Source organism: Podarcis cretensis (assembly GCF_951804945.1).
Source record: "Podarcis cretensis genome assembly, chromosome: 4".
In the NCBI taxonomy this organism is placed as follows: Eukaryota; Metazoa; Chordata; class Lepidosauria; order Squamata; family Lacertidae; genus Podarcis; species Podarcis cretensis.
The window spans coordinates 38,779,918-38,801,052 of record NC_137173.1 but is presented as its reverse complement, the minus strand read 5'-3'; the positions used below and the strand labels follow the sequence as shown (position 1 = coordinate 38,801,052).

Here is a 21,135-nt window from a genome sequence, read left to right as displayed (position 1 = left end):
TTTAAATTGTACTGAGCATTATTTTTCTTCTATGAAAATGCCTCCATTAATAGGATCAGAATTAAAGGCAGGGCATTTTATTACAATCTAAAGGAAAAACCTGTAAAATGCAGAAACCAAGATCCAACTTACTATACATCTGAAGCTGCATAGAATGTGAACCTTATTAACACTTGCTGTGGGCTCCTCCTAGAAGACCACTGTTTTATCTAAGCTGTTTCATTTCACCCCTATTTTGGAAATTGCATTCTAAATTCTAATCTTATAACAAAGAATATCCCATATCACAGCTTCATCCAGCTTGCTTTAGCTTACCAGAAATAATGATTTAAATTTCAACATTTGCAAACAAAGGGATTAAACACAGATAAATAATCTCCCCATGTTTGCAAAATACTAAAGTTAACATTTAAAATAATATTGATAGAAACCATGCAGGTTCTGCCTATTCACACTGCAGAGCAAGTCTTAATGTTTTCCAAACACACCAACAACTGTTGATGTCATAGTCACCAGGGAAAGTTCCTGTGGCAGCAGAAGTGCACGCAATAGGAACGTATTCTATGTTCTGGGTCATTTCAGAAATGTGTTGTCCTCTGATCAATATAAGAATCTACTGGTGGAGGCAGGCATCAAACAGCAAACCATGCATCACAAACAACAATGCTAAGAGGGTATACAGCATTATGTAGAATGCTGTGGCTATTTTGTGAAGGCCACATTTATTGCCAAGAATTAAGCTTTCTAAAAGAGAGGAAAAAAACATTTTGTTGCTGTGCACAAAGGTAAAAAAGGAAGCATAGGATGAGGATGCTTCATTTTGATTAAGATCAAGCACCTTCTCAAGGAGAAGCATATTTTACCAGAACAAATTACAAGAACTGCTAGAACCAATTCCTTATATTTTATAACATTCTGTAAACAAAGAAAAAAAATCTTGTTAAGGACTTAAAAAAAAAACAAGGACACACTTCTAACTTCACCACCAGCAACCTTGTCAAGAGCCTATGCAGCTTTTGGGCCCAGGCTACCTGAAAAACCTCCTTATATGAAACTGCCTATGTACTAAAATCCTCAAGTGATAGCTTCCTCTGAGCTCCATCAACATTAGAAGCATTGGTGCTGGTGGCACATGACACAGTCTTTTCTGTGGCTGCTCCATCTTTGTTATCCATCAGCAGGATAAGTCCTTCCTACTAAGACAGGCCTTTGAAAACTTAAGGCACAGATGATGCTGATCAATAGTCTACTGTCAGGACAAAATGTATTTTAATTCCTGGTTCTTAATGTGTTCTGATGTGTCTTAATTATTTGTTTTTAACTAGTTTGTTTTAGTTAATTTATAGGTTTTTTTGTTTATTGTCTTTTAAAATGTTGTAAGTCACCTTGAATCCCAACTTAGGGAAAGCTGGAATCTAATTAAGCAACTAATAAATATGGGAAGGACAGTACAAGGAAATTGTCCAACAGTTATTTTAAGAGAGGGCATGTAGAGAGATTTCAGGGGCTAAAGTTAGTTATCACACAGCACAGTTACAATACTAAGCTAAATAGAAGAATAGTTTGACATGGTATAAAGCAGCTTCTTATGTTCCTAAGCTACAATACTAATTGCTGCAACTTCGCAGAATTTTGTAATACAATCTAACTGGATGTTCCATTTCCAGACAATAGCATTCAAACCTAAATCAAGGCTAGCTAACTAAAACTATTCTAGACAAATCCGTCAGATAATAAAACATATTTTCTCTATTCATTGAAGAAGCTACAAGGTCACGTTCCCCCTAGTGAGAATGTGTGAAAATATCACCAAGTAATGGCAAATCATCAGCTCAGTAGACAATTTGTTACCAAGGGGCTAGAAGTATTTATATATTTTAAAAATGTCTAAACAGCCCTTCATTCTGAGGTATTCCAAGTCAATGAGCTGAACTATAATACAGTAAAACAGAATTAAAAATAAAAACTAAGAGGCAATAATTATAAACAAACAAACAAAAAAATCAGTCAGAGGCCATGAAACCGGTTTAAAATTAATGAACAAACCCATTAGATTTGACATAAAGTGTTTTGAGATAGCTAGTATACATGGAAGCAAATATACATGGAAACAGTACATACAGTCACACCTCAGGTTGAAGTAGCTTCATGTTAAGTATTTTTGGGTTGCGCTCTGTGGCAACCCGGAAGTAATGGAGTGTGTTACTTCTGGGTTTCACCACTCGCGCATGCGCAGACGCTCAAAATGACATCAAGCACATGCGCAGAAGCGGCGAAACGCAACCCACACAGTCACGTGTTACGTTCTACTCAGGATGCGAACGGGGCTCTGGAACGAATCCCGTTCGCATCCCGAGGTACCACTGTATACTGAAACTATTATTGGTCCACAGCACCCATGCAATGCCCTCTTCTGCAGCTTTCTACTGTAGGGGCAGACAGGAATGGTAATCAAATGGTCTTTCAGGAAACCTCATTGGCCATTACCATTTTCATAATGCTGAACCAGTTTATCTAGATATATTTAGGTATATATTCTACTGTATTTTTTCAAGAATGATTCCAATGTGGCTTACAAGGAGCATAAACTTTAATCAATGGAATAAAAAATCCACCTTAACTGAAACACAGTGAGGTATGAAATAGCCAAAAGACCAAGAAGATAAACGTTTTACCAGGTTGAATCTCCATTGCTTTAGTTAGTTAATTTTCTAAACAAAGCAAGGACTTTCAAGAAACAAAAGTGACAATTCTTGTGCTGAAACACATATAGCAAACTCCAGTTTTAATACTGATCTTCAAACATGTAGGTAGAATGTCTACAAAATAAATAAAAAATAAGCATACCCAACACAGTTACAGTTGTTGATGACTGGGAACTTCCTAGAGGAAATGTAGCTGCTTTGCATACATATTCTCCAGAATCAGAGAAGGTAATATTTGTTAGGATGATTGATGCATCTGTAAGTGAGGCATTCTTAAGAAATACTCTTCCTTGATATTCTCCTTGAACGGAAAATCCATAATCAGGATGATGTACAGCAATAGTCTGTGGAGTCTTTCCATGCATTTTCTCCCATGTAATTTGTGTTAATGTTTCATTTATATCAATTATGCATTTCAGTGTAACACTCTTCCCCCATACTGCTCTCACACGTGGATCAACTTTTGGTCCAGCTAAGGCACCTGAAGGTGGGGAAAAAGTAGAAAGAGAACAAAATATGAGTCATTCTGCATCACACATTATTCTTGTGTGAAAATTTGTTCTGTTATCATGGAGTCCATATGTATTTTACCACTGTGAAAGTTTAGCTGCTATTAATTGCAATTTCTCATAGCAAAATTACCACCTTTATCCGGAATTTTAGCAATGATTTGCTTGATATATTACAATAAAAAGTTTAGTACAGATGACATAAATTTGAACATTACCATACTTTCCTGGGATGCTGGTACCTACACACATTTGCAGACTACTTCTGTGTTCAGGGAAGATCTGCTCTGCTCATGCAACAGACTTTGGCTTGCACAATGGATTTTCTCCCTCTCTGCTGCAATGCATTCCTCCCCTGGGCACCCTTCCCCATTGTTTGTTTCTTGGTTTGCATATAATGCTAATCTGTGATTCTTTGAAACCAGAAGTAAATTTGGCAAAAGTACTAATCCCCACCAAGTGGCAAGAGAAAGGTAGTTGCTGAGGCTCATCCACATACCACTAAACCATGGCTTAAATGATAGCAATTGATACAATACAGCTTTGAACCCATGTTTTCTGCCTGCATAAAAGGTGCTTTGAATGAGACAGATGTTGAGATTATGATGACATTATTTGCAGCAGCAAAGCTAGAAATAGCAATTAACTGAAAATCTCTGGTTATACCAGATCTAATGTACACCAGTGGTGTACAAAAATATGGATTATATCTTTTCTAACAAAATTAACATACTCTGTATCACATAAAGAGAGCTGAGCTGATTATAAATCCCATTCTTTCATAAATCTAATAACTACTAGAACACAAAATTTCAAGACATTAGATCTAATTTGAAATGATTTTAAGTGCCCGTACTGTTTATGTTCCCTTACATAACTATTGATATGGAATTATTTGATGTACATAGTAGAGTTGTAATTTCTTATCACACATACACATGTGCACACAAAGCCCCATTGGAAGATTTGTAGTGCCTCATCACAATTCTAGATTTGTTTGAAGTCAGGGTGAGAAAGCAGATTGTACAATACCAGTGTCTACACCATGGGCATGAGAAGGGAGGAAAGTGGTCATTTAAAACAGCAGCAAAGGTTTGAATAAAGCAGGGATGTTATAACAAGAGGTACCAGAAAGTTTACATCCTCTTGCACCACTTGATAAGACAGGACACTAAACTTCTCCACTGAAACTGAAAGAGACTTGCATGATCATGCCAACTTCCATCCCAAGTAGTTCTTAAAAGCAAAATGCATTCATGCTTAACAGCATTTAACTCAAAAAAATTCACTATATGTCTGCAAAGTAACTTAAAGATAACGTTCACAATCCACAAGCCATATTTTGAACAAGAGCCTTTAAGTTCATCTCAATGGAAGCAACATTTTGTGATCTGAAATATGAAATCATTTACATGACTGTGGTTGGAAACACTTTAAAATTGAGAGAACTAAGTTTAAAATATAAAGCCGAGTAACACTGACTTCATCTACCAGAGAATTGAATGCTGGAAAATCACCATAGCAACTGAAAACCTGGTCTGGCAACTAAGAAATGACTATCAACTTGCTAGAATCATTGCATATATACAGGGAGCATCATTACTACACAGTATTAAAAAGATGAACCCTATTCCAGCCAGGTACCAGGGTTCTTATCTTTGTTACTGACCTACATACATAGCTCAGCAACTTTGGCAAAAATAAAAATCTCAACCATTTTTGAAACATGGCAACCCTAATTAAACTAATGGAAGAGGTCAGTATGACCATGGCACATCTTGCTCACTCTTTTATAGTCTTCCAGGAATTTGATGGAGAGAAGTTCTAAAACTGTGAAGAAAAAGATATGGGCCAAAACAACAAAAACTTACCTAATTCATACAAGACAAAAGTTATGTTAGCTATGATAAACCTGACTGATGTTTGGGTATACAACCTGACTTGAGATTGAGTAACACTCTCTTGTTTAGATTGAGTTGTACTCCATGTGAAGGAACCAGGTTCAGCATTCAGGCTCTACTTGAATTCATTTATATACCACATTTCTTTCAAGGAGCTCCTCACAAAAACCCTGTGAGGTAGGTTAGACTAAGAGGCTGTGTGTGCCCCAAGGTCACCTTAGTGAGCTTCATGGCTGGATGGGGATGCAAACCTCTGAGTCAGTGTGCAGAAGTAGTTTTGGTAAGCAAGAAGGCCAATGCAGAATAGCTATTATATAGCCACTCTCAAAGTGCAAGCCTTCCAGCGTTTTAACAACCCCCCAACTCTCTAAACCAGATTGCCTAGACAGGATTGCCCTCTTGTGGTCACAGTTATCTCCTGTCATCTCCTAATACTCTTCCCCACATGCTCTTTCCTGGAGTGTTCAAATTTGAACTCTCTTTGCCTTTGGGGAAAGATAAGAGGGGGAAACCCAATTATCTCAGTCTTTTCCAACTTAAAGTAGCCTCCCACAACAGTTACCTCCCTTGCTTTCATCACCACTAGAAGCTGGGTAAGGTTATCAATGTGATGGCTGCTAACTTTGCCACATCATTTCAAGTCCTGCCATATTTTCAGCTAGCAAGGGAAAACTATCTACCACATCCTGCCCAGCTCAACTTCAGTGAACAAACTTAAATTTAATCCAGAGAATTGCTAGTCTGTAAAGAGCTGTACATCCTGTCTCAGATTAGGTTGTGATCCCCCTGAAATTATTAAGTATGCCATGTACTGGATCTAGAAGCACCTTTCTTTGTTCCTGGATGCCCAGGTGGTGCTGGTGTCCAGTAGCAACTTTTACAATCTATGGTTCTGTCTAGAAGAGGAAGATTTGGCCTGTGCACCAGCTACGCCCAGACCAAACTATTACGGCTCTTCTCTCACAAGGCTGCCTCTCACACGGTGCAAAATATGGGGAGATGGTCAGAGCATAGCGCAGCAATCCTACAGCAGTTATACTGGTTGCTTATTTGTTTCCAGAATCAATCTAAAGTTAAGGTATTAAACTCTGACACAGTTAAATATCTTCACACTCTTATATGAGCCTGCCTGATGTTAGGATCTCTACTGTAGGCTATACTCCCTGGATTGCCTTTTGTATATATTCAATGTGGAGGAGTGCAAGAATGGGGCTTTCTTGGTGGTGGCATGGAAATGGTGAAATTCTCACTCAATGTAATACAGAACATCCTCCCTTTCTATTTGGAGAAAGATGCTGAAACCTTTAAAAAAAATTCTAGAAGGCAGTTTATAATTGTTACTTTAATGGTACCACCTGTTTCATTCTGATATTAATGCTAAATTTGTATACATACCGTATTTTTCGCTCTATAAGACGCACCAGACCACAAGACGCACCTAATTTTTGGAGGAGAAAAACAAGAAAAAAAATATTCTGCATCTCAGAAGCCAGAACAGCAAGAGGGATCGCTGCGCAGTGAAAGCAGCAATCCCTCTTGCTGTTCTGGCTTCTGGGATTGTGGCGCAGCCTGCATTCACTCCATAAGACGCACACACATTTCCCCTTACTTTTTAGGAGGGAAAAAGTGAGTCTTATAGAGCAAAAAATACGGTATATTATATATGTATGCATTATAATGTTAGCATACATATTTCATTCCAGCAAACTGCTTAATAATTTATTTTAAAAGCAGGATATAATAAATCATTTAAATAAAATAAGCACCAAAATTATTATCCTGCAGCAGCTTTGGTAGACAGCCAAAAACTCCAGATATATCTGTTTATTTTAATAATGTATATCCCACCTTATCAGGAATAAAAATCAAAGCCGCTCACAAAATAAAACCAATATATGATACAACAAGAAGTACAAAGCGGGAAAAGCACATCAGATAAACAAGCCACAACAAGCTGCAGCTTACTGAAAGGAGGTTTACAGCCAGGAGTACAAAAACAGGACCCAGCAAATCTCTGGGGTGGGCATTCTATATGGTAACCCTTATCAAAGATCTTGCTTCTAGTAGATGCCTACTGGACTTTATTTGGCAATGGCATCTGGCACAAAGGCCCAGGTGTTGAACAGAGTGATGGCACATAAATAAGTGGTCCTTAAGACACCCTGTCACAATGCCATGTTTGGCTCTAAAGGTTAAAACCAGCACCTTAAGCCTAGAAACAAAGAAAATTAGCACAGATAATACAAGACTCCAACCATCTGTTCTAATCACACAACCCAGCCTAGGCACTAGCATTTTGTATCACGTTTTTGTTTTTATCACACATTTCTGCAATAATCTGTAGGTTAATAGGGCATTATTGATGGGTGAGGTTCGACTCAGCCAGGAAGTATCACAGCTAATGTGCCTGCTGAAGCTAGTAAAAGGAACTCCTATGTCCTGATGTCACCTGAGCCTCCAGGACAAATATGATGGTCACGGAACAGCCCAAACTATGAACCCAATCCTTGAGAGGGAGTGTAACCATGTCCAGAACAATCTGTATCACCTAAATCCAGATTTAGAAAAATATCCCACTCAACAGCAGTTTCATCTTGTCTGGATTAAGTTTCATTTTTTTTACATCCTATCAAGTCTCACACTCAAACAGTTTCAAGATTCCTTGCCTCCTTAGCCTCCAAGGTAAAGAAGAGATAAAAAGGTAGGTGTTACCAACACACTGCTCAGCAAAGTGTCTCTGGACTTCACTCAGCCATTTCATATAGATACTGAAATGCATGGGAAACAATATCCTCTCTGCTGCACCTCAGTGGCAGATCTGCAGTCCCCCAGCATCACCTTCTGCAGCAAACACCCCAGAAATCAGTGGAACCATGTATAGAAAAAAGTCCCCTCCTACACAAATCCTATGCGATGCCATCAACTGTCACTGAGAGCTCCAGGAAAATCAACAAGTTTACATTCTCTTTTCTTATTTCCCAGCACAAGTGGTCCACTAGGGCAACCAAAGTAGGTTCCATTTCAACACTGGGCCAAAAATTTTGATTGGAAGGAATCAGTATCATTCAAAAATACCTGGAGCTACTAATGAGTCCTTAGACTAATTTGTGTTGATAAATATATGAAAGACTTTCCAGGATTAAAAAGTATGATAGGAAAGAACAAAATTCTTCCTGAAAATTATAGACATGAAACTAGTTTCATTTTCATGCCCATCATTAAAATATTCAGTGCTGCCAATATAAAGGAAGAGAGGAAGATCCTGTAGAATATGGCTCTCTTAATTTTTTACTGAAATATTCTAAGTACCTTGACAGATATGACAAGGATTCATTCAACAAGAACTACATTTGGCCACATGCCATGGTCTGCAGAGGATTTTCACTAAGTAAATCTTTTACTAAAATACCTCAAAAATCTGAATTTGGCTTTCCCCGATTCTTCAGTGTTGTAATGCCTCATCATCTCCAATATGTAATTCAAAACATTACAGATTCAATAGCTAGGTTTCTTCAAGGAACTTAAAGCATATGTCTAGGACAAATACTAACTTAGGATTTACTTAGTGTGTTCAGAGTACTACATACGTATATTCTTGTCAGTGGTATTTACAAGACGGTTGCAATGTAGGCAAGTTTTACTAGAGCCACATACCAGATGGGGACCAAGGCCAAGAGTTGTTTGCTTAAGGTCATCTACTGAGTTCATGGTAGAGACAAGATCTAAACCTCAGACAAGATGGTTCACATCTCAGTATCTTAGGCACAACAATGTTGCAGTCCTCATGAATTCAATTAAGAATGCTGACTGTCACTGCAGCATCTCCAGGCTGACACAGCAGACATATATGATCCACTGCCAGCTGGGCCAGTACCTGGATCAGCTTAGGACTCAGCAGGTCCTTATCCAGCCCAGCTCCATTCCCTTCATGACTGAAATGCATTTCAGGAGTCTATGCTGTCTATCACTGGATTGGGGAGGGGGAATCTGTGCAGATGAATTCAGCTATATGTTCCTATTTTATCACAACATACATAAGTGTATTTTACCTCAGTGTATGAATTTCTAAACATACTTTCTTCTAAAATACACATTTCAAAACACTTTTGGTAAGTTTTGAGCCAAGAACACCACCACAAAATTCAAAGATGTACACAACTTAAAATGATAGTTACGTTATTAATATTTTGATATTGAACAACTTATCACTCTTGGTACCTGCTAAAGGACTAAAAATGTCACATTACCAATCTCTAATTCACAGATAGTCTTAAATACAGATTCAAGGAGGATGAGCCAGTGTGTGTTAATTTTTCCGATTAATGTTGTAATATTATGGTGATTTGTAAATATTTCATGTTTACTTATATAGCTGAACTTGAATACCTCATTACATTAGTCCTTTTGTTGAAGATTTAAAAATCTTCAGATGAAGAGCTGTAAATAAGCCAACTCCTCAGCTTTCAATTTTGGAAAAAGCTGTGATGACTAGTAATACTATCTAGAATGAGAAAAAGGGATGCAGGTGATTGTATAACACACATACCTGAAAATGATCTGTGTCTTAGTTGACCACAATCTTAACATGCATCAACAGTGTGATGCAGCAGCAGAAAAAGTCAATGCTATTCTACGCTGCACCAACAGAAGTATACTGTCCAGATCAATGGAAGTCATAATACTGCTCTTATTTTGCCTTGTTCAGACCACATCTGGAGTACTGTGTCCAATTCTTGGTGCCACAATTTAAGAAGATATTGACTGTCAAGCTGAAACGTGTGCAGAGAAGGGTGCTCAATATGATCAAGGGTCCGAAACCAAGCCTTATGAGGAACCATCAAGGGAGCTGGGTATGTTTAGCTTGGAAAGGAAGAGACTGAGAGGAGATATGATAGCCATCTTCCAATAGTTAAAGGGCTGTCACATGGAGGATGGAGCAAGCTTGTTTTATCCTGTTCCACAGGGTAGGACCCAAACCAATGACTTCAACTTACAAGAAAGTAGATTCCAATGAAACATCAGGAAGGACTTCCTAACAATAGCAGCTGTTCCAACAGTGGAACGGACTCCCTCGGAAAGTGGAGGACTCTCCTTCCTTGGAAGTTTTTAAACAGAGGTTGGATGGCCATCTGTCATGGTTGCTTTAGTTGAGACTCCTGCACTGCTGGGGGTTGGACTAGATGACCCTCAGAGTCCCTTCCAACTCTATAATTCTAAGTTTAAAAAGATCAAATCAACTGAAACCTGCTGTCTTTAATGGAATTTTCACTGAGATATCATGCAGAAATGGTGGCGCACCATAACACTGAAGAAGGTGAATATAATTGTTTACAATCATATCTAGCACCTGGAAATGTTTAGAGCCAAACATTAAACAACTGCTTTGAAAGCAGCCAGGAGGAATTTAGGGACAAAGTGTGCATCTTCTAGGAGCAAATTATCTCAAATAGCTATTAAGCACCTCACCTGCAAATAAAAGATAATTTTAAAAAGCATGTATTAAACTAGCATTGAAAGTATAGTAGTCAGAGGTCTATAGGATTTCTGGCTTTTGCACAAACTAAGGTAGACATGAAGTGATGTATATACATGGATGAAACACACCATTTTTATGGTAAATCCACAAGCATCTGTTGCACCACCCTACAATTATCTTCAGGTGTATATCAGAGTCTGGAAGACTCTGTTAATGGCTGTGGCTGTGTAATGAGTGGAGCACTCAGCTGATTTGACTCTCCTTATAGAGTACTCTACAGGGGTTGGACTAGATGACCCCTGTGCTCCCTTTCCAACTCTACGATTCTACAAACAGTCCCTGAAAGGAGTGGTTCCAAGATAAGCCATCCCCACAGATTCACATTTGCTTCAGCACCTGCTGCTCACCATCAAACTGGCTATTGGCCAATTCCGGCAAAGCACACCAGTTGTTTTTGAAGTCAGGGGCTTCCCTAAGACGGGATGGGGTGGGAGAGAGAGAGAGCCGGAGGGGGTGCATTTAAAAGGGCGGCGGCCAGCTACATCACGGCACCGGCCTGTCCTGCCCACAAATCACGGCTGCCCCGTCATCAGCCGAGACAGAACGGAGACGAGCGAGAGCAGCTTCCAGCCAGCGCAGCTCCCAGAATGCCGGACGTAACGGTTTCGGCGGCGGCGGCGGCGGCGGCTCCAAGTGACAAGTGGAATCCCAACAGCTCCAACTCCCAGCAACAGCGCCGACAACAAAACACAACAAGGCGGCGGGACACACACGCTCACTCTCTCCGCCTGCGCGCCGACGCCGGGCAGAGGAGCGCTCCCGGAATAGCAGATGCGCGGGGTTGGCAACGCACAAATACACACAAACTATTAAAAAGAGCGGCGGACCTTCGGGGCTCCCGCCTGCCGGAGACAAGTCGGGGAAGCGGGGGGAACCTCCCGCCTCTGTAACGGGTGGCGACGTTGATCGTGCTAGCGCAGCCACGGGCTCGGAAAGCGCTGCCTCTGTGTATGTGTGTGCCTTTTAACGAGCGCACGAGAAAACGAATATTTATCTCAGCAGAGGAACATGAGCTGCAGACAAGACACACCCTCGCACACATCGCTTGCTCTTCGACGCCCCACAACTCTTGCCCGGCTTCGCGCCCCCCCCTTCACAAGAAGCCCCCCTCCAGCGCCACACCCAGAAGCAGCAACCGCCCCCCCACCGAATAAGCTCACCCTCCAGCCCCCCCCCTCGCGAAATGTTGAAAAAGGGGTGGGGGAGGGAAGGACCCTCGAGGTGGGTTCCTCCATTTCCCCTCAGGAAGAGAAAACCCACGAGGCACTTCCCCTCCTCCCGCCGCCCCTGCGCCTCCGGCCGGGGTCTCTCGCCTCCGGCTTGGCCCACCTCGCCTCCACCGGACACGCAACTTCTCCCGACTAGCGGCTGAGGGAAAAGTTTCCCCTAGTCCCGCCCGCCACTTCTCCCTCCCTCGCTCGCTCGCTCGCTCTTTCTCAACCTCCGTCCCTCCCACAGCGGCGGCCCCTTCGCGCCCCGCGCTCGGACGACGGAGGGGGAGAGGGAACTGGTTTGGTCCGGAGAGGAGCCGCCGCCCCCTTCGCGGAAAAAAAGAGAAAAGTTTCTGCGGCGACTCACCGCAGCAGACGCGGGAGAGGAGCAAGCCCAGCGAGAGCAAGCCGGGCAGGGCGGGCGCAGCCGGGCGGCGGCAACAGAGCCGAGATGGAGGGGAAGAGGACGAGCAGCGGCGGCGGCGGCGGCGGCCGGGAGGAGCCGGCGGAGCGTCCGCCGCCACAATGGACCCGGCCATGCTGGGGGCTCCGTTCTCAGCAGCAGCAGCAGCAGCAGCAGCAACCGCCGCCGCTACGGCTCGGCAGCGCAGCCTCCTCCTCCGCCTCCTTCCCTTCGCAGCGCCGGGTCCGTGTGTCGCTGCGCGGGGAGGCGTCGCGCCCGCTGCCCCTCCTCCTCCTCCTCCTCCTCCCACCGAAGGAACGGGACGGACCATTCCGACCGCCAGGGGAGGGGCGTTGAGAGCGCGGGTCCCCCCTCCTTTGTGCTTCTCTTTCCCTGAAGGCCTTTCTCTGACGGGACGTCCCCGGTCTCAACGACTCGACGCCTCCGACGAGAAAGCCGGGCACCCGGGAGCGGGAAGGTGGGAGCGGAGGGTATGTCACAATGGCTCCCTCCCCCTCCCTTTGAGAATTAGTGGTACATGCCGCTCCTCCCCCTCCCCCTCCCCTTCCCTACTTGCAAATTAGGAGGGGGGGTTTAGAGGCGGGGGGGCGGGGCAGAGAGAGATAATCAGTGTTTCTCACTCCGTTTTTTATACTTTCATTTCTATTTTTTTCCCTACCCACCCCCCTTTCCTCTGTAGCATTTCTTTCTTTTTCTTTGCTTCTAACCACGATTGAGTTTCCTTTTGCTCTCCATGATTTCCCCTTCTCTACCTTCCTTTGACTCGTCTGCCAGTTTTACTCTGGGTGGTGATTAAGTCCTTCGTGCCTGGTGAAAAATACAGGCTTGCTGGTTTTCCGTCTGCAAATCGTTGCTTTCTCCTTCCACGCTAGGACCCTCCAAGAATCCTCTTCCTCCTCCGACCAGCTGGAAGAAGCACCAGGAGCACAGCAAGAGACAGAAAGGCGACAGGGTTGTCTTGCAAACGACCGTCAGCGAGCAAGCAAATACCCGACACTCTTCTTCATCCTCATCATCTTCTTCTTCCAACCGTGGCATGGCTTCAAATAATCACCTGAGTTCAGGAGCGCTTAACGACGCAGCAGGAGACTGTTAACACCAGTAGGTTCACCTTCTGGTCCTCCCTCGTTCCCCGCCCCATTTGCCGCTTTAAAAAAAAATAAAAATCAGCAACCACGAAAGGAAAAAGTTGTTTGGAATTAGAGTTTTCGGACGTGAATGGAAAAGGACATGTGACCCGGAATGAAGGAGGAAAGGTTACAGGCTACCTGACAAAGTTAGGTGTGGCAACCAGTTACTGGAAAATTAAATGCTTGTTTATCAGCAGATTTAATTGCTGGTGAAGGATACGGGCTTGACAATTGCAGCAGTTGCACCTTCTGCATCCGTTCAAAGCGTGAGGGGAGATGGGGGTTAATGAAGGTAGTGACAGTGCAAGCTTTCCTTTACTTCCCTGTCCATCTATTGCAGCCTTTTTCTGAAAGTGACAGAAGGTACAGAAGCTTTCTTCTTCTGTAACCTGCATCCCAACTACTACTGCCCGTTTCTGTGGTCATTTCTAGGATGTGGGCATTTGCCCTCTGCCGATAAGACTGCAACAAAACTCATTTTGCACAGTCCATTGAAGATGTGGGATGGGCGTAAGCTTCATTCCTTGCTGCACTGTGGAAACAGATTAGAACTGGCACCAGTGAAAAGCAGGGTATCATGTTCCCAATCCTCTTAGCCAATCAGATCTCTTTAGCAAATAATGGGTTTGGAGATGAAGGGAAGGCAGAAGGATGTTTATGAACAGATCTTGAGTGTGGGATGGAGATACTTGCAGATATTAAGAACCTGATTTTGCAATACTCTCTTCATCCGGGGAGGTTCTTTTGGCTCCAATAAAATGGTTCAGCATCTCAGTCAGAGCATTTGAAGAAAACTGCAAGTGAAACACAGTTGTTGAGGGGATGTTACTTCAACAAGGATGAAGAGAAGTTTGAGAATAGTGTATATATGTATGTACTACACATTTAGAGAATCCGAACGGTACTTTGTAAAAGCATGGTTTGTAAATCATGTTAGAGTAAATAAGAATTAAGTTTCCAATTATGTGAACTTGCTTAGCTTTATTATCCTGAAGAGCAAATTAACTGAGAGAGTTAACAAAATCAATTTTTGAATTGTGTAATTTTTCTGTTTTCATATACAATCTTTTAAACTGAACACAAACTACCTGTTGAGGATGCTAAATAAGTGTGTTTTCACAAATGTGATTCAATACTGGGATTTCTGCTTATTGGGTATCACTGTCTACATAGTGTGATATTCTTATTATCAAGTCTCTGTGCAACTTGGCAAACTTTCTCATTTTTAAAGGACCAAACAGGTCACAAAGCATGTTATTTACTGCCCAAATCCAAGCACCTTTACTTAGGAAGTCCCATTGATTCAATTATGACTATGCAGTAGTGTAGCGTGGGGGGTGCAGGGGGGGCCGGCCGCACCGGGCGCAACATCTGGGGGTTAGGGTTAGGGGGCGCAAATCCACAGGTTAGGGGGCGCAAATCCACGGGTTGGGGGTGCAAATTCACGGGTTAGGGGGCGCAAATTACTTGCCTTGCCCCGGGTGCTGACAACCCACGCTACACCACTGTGACTATGCACACATTAACAGCTTAAAGGTAAAGGGACCCCTGACCATTAGGTCCAGTCATGGATGACTCTGGGGTTGCGGCGCTCATCTCGCTTTATTGGCCAAGGGAGCCGGCGTACATGTGGCCAGTATGACTAAGCTGCTTCTGGCGAACCAGAGCAGCGCACAGAAACACCGTTTACCTTTCCATCGGAGCGGTACCTATTTATCTACTTGCACTCTGATGTGCTTTCAAACTGCTAGGTGGGCAGGAGCAGGGACTGGGCAATGGGAGCTCACCCTGTCGCGGGGATTCGAACCCCCAACCTTCTGATCGGAAAGCCAAAGAGGCTCAGTGGTTTAGACCACAGCGCCACCCACATCCCTATAAGATTGTACTATACATGCACTTCTGATCAACCTTCTGATCGGCAAGCCCTAGGCTCTGTGGTTTAACCCACAGCGCCACCTGTATCCCAGCTTACAATGCAGCAAAGTTGTTTTCCCCCTGTTGTGTTTCAAGTTCCATTTGCATGTTACTGTTCACACCAGATAGGAGGCAGGGATGCTTTCACCTGATATGCATTACCTGTTTGGTTTCACCACATCTGTAAGCCCCCAAATCCTATTCATGAAGCTTTCTTCTGCACATGTGCAAGGGCTGCCTCAGCTTCCCTATGAAGTGAATGTTGCCTAAATGGTTGGCACCACTTTGCAGTGGAATTTCATTCCCAGAGGGTGCTGCTTGGGGAATGCTTTTCCGCCCCATGGAACCTTCAATGTGGGGTTCTGCAAGGCTCAGTCCTATCCCCTACATTGTTTAATGTCTATATGAAACCATTGAGTGGGGTTATCTGGAGGTTTGGAGTACGTTGTCAGCAGTATGTTGATGACACTCAGCTCTCTTTCTCCTTTACATCTGCAGATGAGAAAGTGGAAGTGCTGGACCAGTGTCTTACCTCGGTAATGGACTGGATGAGAGCCAGCAAACTGAAACTCAGTCCAGATTAGACTGAGGCGCTGTTAGTGGGTGGTTCCCTAGACTAGATGGGTGAGAGATCGCCTGCTCTTGATGGGGTTACATTCCTCTGAAGGAGCAGAGTCGTAGCTTGGGGGTACTCCTGGATCCTTTGCTGTCGCTCGAGGCTCAGGTGGCCTCAGTGGCTCTGAGTGCCTTCCATCAGCTTCAGCTGGTGGCCCAGCTACGCCCCTATCTGGACAGGGATAGCCTAACTACTGTTGTCTATGCTCTGGTAACCTCAAGGTTAGATTATTGTAATGTGTTATACATAGGGCTGCCTTTGAAGACAGTTTGGAAATTTCAGCTAGTACAGAATTCAGTGGCCATGAGCATATTACACCAATCTTGGTCTGACTGCACTGGCTACCAATTAGTTTTCAGGCCCAATTCACAGTGCTGGTTTTGACCTTTAAATCCTTAAATGGCTCAGGACCGCAATACCTCAAGGACTGCCTCTTTCCATATGAACCTACCTGGTCCCTGAGATCATTTTCTGAGGCCCTCCTTCGTGTGCCTCCTTGAGAGGTCTGGAGCGTGGCAACACTAGAATGGGCCTTCTCTGCAGTGGCTCCCCATCTATGGAATGCCCTTCTCAGGTAAGTTCACCTAGTGCCTTCATTATACACCTTTAAGTGCCAGGCAAAAACATTCCTTTTCAACCAGGCTGTTGGTTGATCTTATTAACATTCTATGCCCTTTAAAAATGTGGGGGGTTTTGACAGGGTTATTAGTTTGTTGTTTTTATTCTGATTATGAATTTCGTGGATTTGTATTGATTTTGTTCTGTGAACTGCCCTGATACATCTGGGTATAGGGCAGTATCTAAATTCAATAAAGAATAAGAATAAGAATTAATATGTTTTCAAATTGGATGGAAGCTGATGTGAGGGGAAATCCAACAGCAGTATTCCTCAAGAAACTACAGGATAGATTTGGATTGTGGCGAATATTGTGTGTCCATTCCTTCAAATACTAGAGGTAGCATAAATGGTAATGTGTGCACAGCCCTATATTTCCTAGTAAATGTACTTTGGATTGTATCCTTAACACCTGGTATTAAACAAATATGTGGATAATGGCTTTATTGTGGCTATCAGCCATGGGTTTTAAATGAAGCCTGCAAGGCAAAAGTAGCAAATAGTCAATATCAGATGCTGAGGACAAGCAATGCCAGAGGGATGCTGGTTTCTTTCTTTGTTTTTAAAACCTGTTTTTGAGCTTCTCAGAAACATCTAGCTAGGAACAAGGTGCCAGACTAGGTAGACCTTGATGTGGCTGATGAAGGAGTAGCCTTTGTCTTAGCCAGATTCTGCTACTTCCGACAATTCTGTCAAAATCCTGACTTGAAATGGAGCAAAGAACATAAAGGAGCCGTAGGCAGGCAAAGAAAAAGCACCTCCTAACAGGAGCAGCTTTAGGCCAAACTGCATTATTCCTTCCTTCCTGTTTGGAACATGCTGTGCTTGAAGAGCAAAAGGTAGAGAGCTCGAAGAAGAGTCTGCAGTGTGAAGTGCTGGGGAGTTCTCAGTGATTTCAGGTTGTATAACATAAGTCACAGGCCATGGGGTAGCTGTAAATTGGAATACACTGCAGCTATTAGTTGGCCTTTTCTCCTACCCCGTAGCTCCTGGTAGAACTGAAAGTATACATCCCATAGGCACACAGGTATGGATTTTGAATCCAGTTCAAATCTAAAAATGTTTCAGAGCTATTTGTTGGCTGCCTCTCAAAGCTAAAAGCTCTTCCAAGGCAGCTTATAGAAAACACACACACATTAAATTAAGGTTTTATGAATCAAGGTCTAGGGTTTTTCAGCTGCCAAAGTTACGGTAGTTTGTTCCTTTTCTCTTAAATAACCTATTATTGTAAGAGTCAGTCTACATATTCAGAATAATAAAATGATACAGTTGTGTTGAGACTATACCTGTTCCAACTGCAGGTGTGGATGCTATTTCTTTAGCATATGACTAACCCTTGAAAATTGCCAAGCTGTCTGTTTTTCTCCCTAGTGTACTAATTTCTATGAATGTGGCATAGGGGGGTGGTCTGTGGGGTTTTGTTTTTTTACATGGAAGAACTTTTAAGTATAATAATAATAATAATAATAATAATAATAATAATAATTTATTATTTATACCCCGCCCATCTGGCTGGGTTTCCCCGGCCACTCTGGGCGGCTTCCAACAAAACACTAAAATACAATAACCTATTAAACATTAAAAGCTTCCTTAAACAGGGCTGCCTTCAAATGTCTTCTAAAAGTTTGGTAGTTATTTTTCTCTTTGACATCTGGTGGGAGGGCGTTCCACAGGGCGGGTGCCACTACCAAGAAGGCCCTCTGCCTGGTTCCCTGTAACTTGGCTTCTCACAGCAAGGGAACCGCCAGAAGGCCCTCGGTGCTGGACCTCAGTGTCCGGGCAGAACGATGGAGGTGGAGACACTCCTTCAGGTATACTGGGCCGAGGCCGTTTAGGGCTATAAAGGTCAGCACCAACACTTTGAATTGTGCTCAGAAACGTACTGGGAGCCAGTGTAGGTCTTTCAAGACCGGTGTTATATGGTCTTGGCGGCCGCTCCCAGCTGTCGCATTCTGGATTAGTTGTAGTTTCTGGGTGACCTCCAAAGGTAGCCCCACATAGAGCCAATTGCAGTAGTCCAAGCGGGAGATAACTAGAGTATGCACCACTCTGGTGAGACAGTCTGCGGGCAGGTAGGGTCTCAGCCTGCGTACCAGATGGAGCTGATAAACAGCTGCTCTGGACACAGAATTGACCTGTGCCTCCATGGACAGCTGTGAGTCCAGAATGACTCCCAGGCTGCGCACCTGGTCCTTCAGGGGCACAGTTACCCCATTCAGGACCAGGGAGTCCTCCACACCCGCCCATCTCCTGTCCCCCCAAAACAGTACTTCTGTCTTGTCAGGATTCAACCTCAATCTGTTAGCTGCCATAATTCTGCACTTCTGCTGGAAGCCATACAATCTGAATGGGGCCTCTGTGATGTGACTTAAAGAAGCCTTCAAATACATAATTAATTTTGTCACTAAATAATATTCTGTTAAGAATTGTGAGAAAAACACATATTTATAAGAGCACAGAGAATGTTTCTGGGACAGATTTAACTTTAGGATGGCAGTGAAGTTAAATTGTGAGCAAAAGCTAGTCAAATTTTGTTATTTCTTCCCTATTCTTGTATGTTTGCAGTTTCCAAATCTGCAAAATATATTTTATTTTAGCCAGGCTTTGAACAACCTACTAAGGAACACTGGAACAGATGCCTATTCCCAACCTAAGGCAACATCATCCATTCCGCTGCAAGAACACTTAGGCCTCTGAGACTCTGGTCTCAGGCCACCACCATAACAGATAGTGGCCAAAGACAGAGCTGGTTCACTTGTGCCATCCTCTCCTGCAAAATGTGGCTTGATGCCGTATCTGTTATTTTCTTTCTCATAAGCACGCAAACTCCCTTTCGTTTATCCAGGTCGTTAGTCTTATGCTGGGATTGTATAACAGGCATACTTTAGGGTTTGGTATTTTAAAGGTTTATTATTGTAAAGCCACTCTAAGAGCTGCAATCTGGGGGAAAAACCTTATGGAAAATGAGTAAAACTCAGTAGGAAAGTACAATGTATAAGATTGTAAGGTAAAAGGTAAAGGATCCCTGGACGGTTAAGCCCAGTCAAAGGCGACTATGGGGCTGCGGTGCTCATCTTGCTTTCAGGCCGAGGGAGCTGGTATTTGTCCACAGACGGCTTTCCGAGTCATGGGCAGCATGGTTAAACCGCTTCTGGTGCAACAGAACACTGTGACGGAAACCAGAGTGCACAGAAACGCCGTTTACCCTCCTGCCACAGTGGTACCTATTTATCTGCTTGCACTGGTGTGCTTTTGAACTGCTAGGTTGGCAGGAGCTGAGAAAGAGCAATGGGAGCTCACCCGGTCGCAGGGATTTGATCCACCAACCTTCTGATCGGCAAGCCCAAGAGGCTCAGTGGTTTAGACCACAGTGCCACCCGCGTCCCTGTAAGATTGTACTATACATGCATTTAGAGTACAGTAGAGAATTAGCGATATGGCAGGGGTCTACAAATGTAGCTGCCAAATGACCGGTGGCAACCACATCACTTTTTCTGGGAATCGCTACTCCTATGTGTCATCTCAAAGTCAGAAACCTCTCCCCTTCCCCGAGTTCTCTCAAGCACTGCAGAGAATGTGGACATGGGAGTGTTCTGTCCCTTTACGCTGGGTGTGAGAGACAAATCCTGCCTTTCTTCTAACTCTTTGGTATCCGCAGAGGACAGGGGAGTGGAGGATAACAAGGAGGCTTCAGTCTCACTTCCTGTCTGCTTTGGGAGACACATAGAAGCATCAACAGAGATTCTCACTGTTTCCAAGGGTCACTCGACTACAGGCTGAAGTAAGAGACTGACCCTTCCGGTCTCTTTTCTGCACGTAGCAGAGAACTTGGAACAGGTCCCAACATAAAGTGAAAGATCTCTCCCACCTCAGAGGACAGGTGAGTTCAGTGGCTGTAAATTTTTGGAATCATAGTCTTATTATCCAAGCCATTTAGACAGTCATTTTCTTCCCTTTGGGGAAATGACTATTTTGAATAAACTGTAACCACTGAATTGGTAATGGTATTGCAACTTACTGCGCATATTGTATTTTAAATTATTTTCTTATCTACTCTTCGAGAACAGTTTAGTATGATGGGATGCTGGTGGAGGAACAGGTGGAGAGACGGTCCAGTTGGCCATAACTTACAGCCAAACAACCCACGCCTGATCCCCTTTCCTCTCCTGCCCCAGTAGGGTATTAGCATTTCCAAAGTGAGCTGTCACCTGTTGGCTTCTGTTATAGTACTCTTCCACCAGCAACCCCATTGATGCTTACAAATAGGAACAGGGCACCCCTCTTCTCAGGCCCCTTTGATGCTGTGATTATTTCATAAACTTTTGTTTTGGGTTCAGCTAGGACTTTGCCCTTGCGAATGCTTTGGTGATAACCCTCATTATTATGTATTTCATTACGATACTTGGTGTTTGTTCATTTCCATTTGAGCAAGTCAACATTCCATCTTCTGGGATCAACACAGCAGTAGTTGTTGTGTAATAGTGTGTATAATTTTAATTCTGTATATCACGTCCACCCCCCAAGCATCTGGTGTTTATTTTCTTTCACTGTGAATTCAAGTTAGAGCATCAGC

General features: G+C 43.3%; 1 protein-coding gene across 1 annotated transcript in view; it reads right to left on the bottom strand.

Moving 5' to 3' along the window:
- The window catches only part of NECTIN3 (nectin cell adhesion molecule 3), a 42,965-nt gene extending 30,379 nt beyond the window's left edge, over positions 1-12,586 (bottom strand). The window contains exons 1-2 of the mRNA XM_079974439.1: positions 12,230-12,586; positions 2,848-3,186 (exon numbers count right to left, since the gene is read on the bottom strand). Coding sequence (XP_079830565.1) covers positions 2,848-3,186; positions 12,230-12,401 — 511 coding nt within the window. The 5' untranslated portion in view covers positions 12,402-12,586. The remainder of the gene's footprint in view (positions 1-2,847; positions 3,187-12,229) is intronic.
- Positions 12,587-21,135: the final 8,549 nt, after the last annotated feature.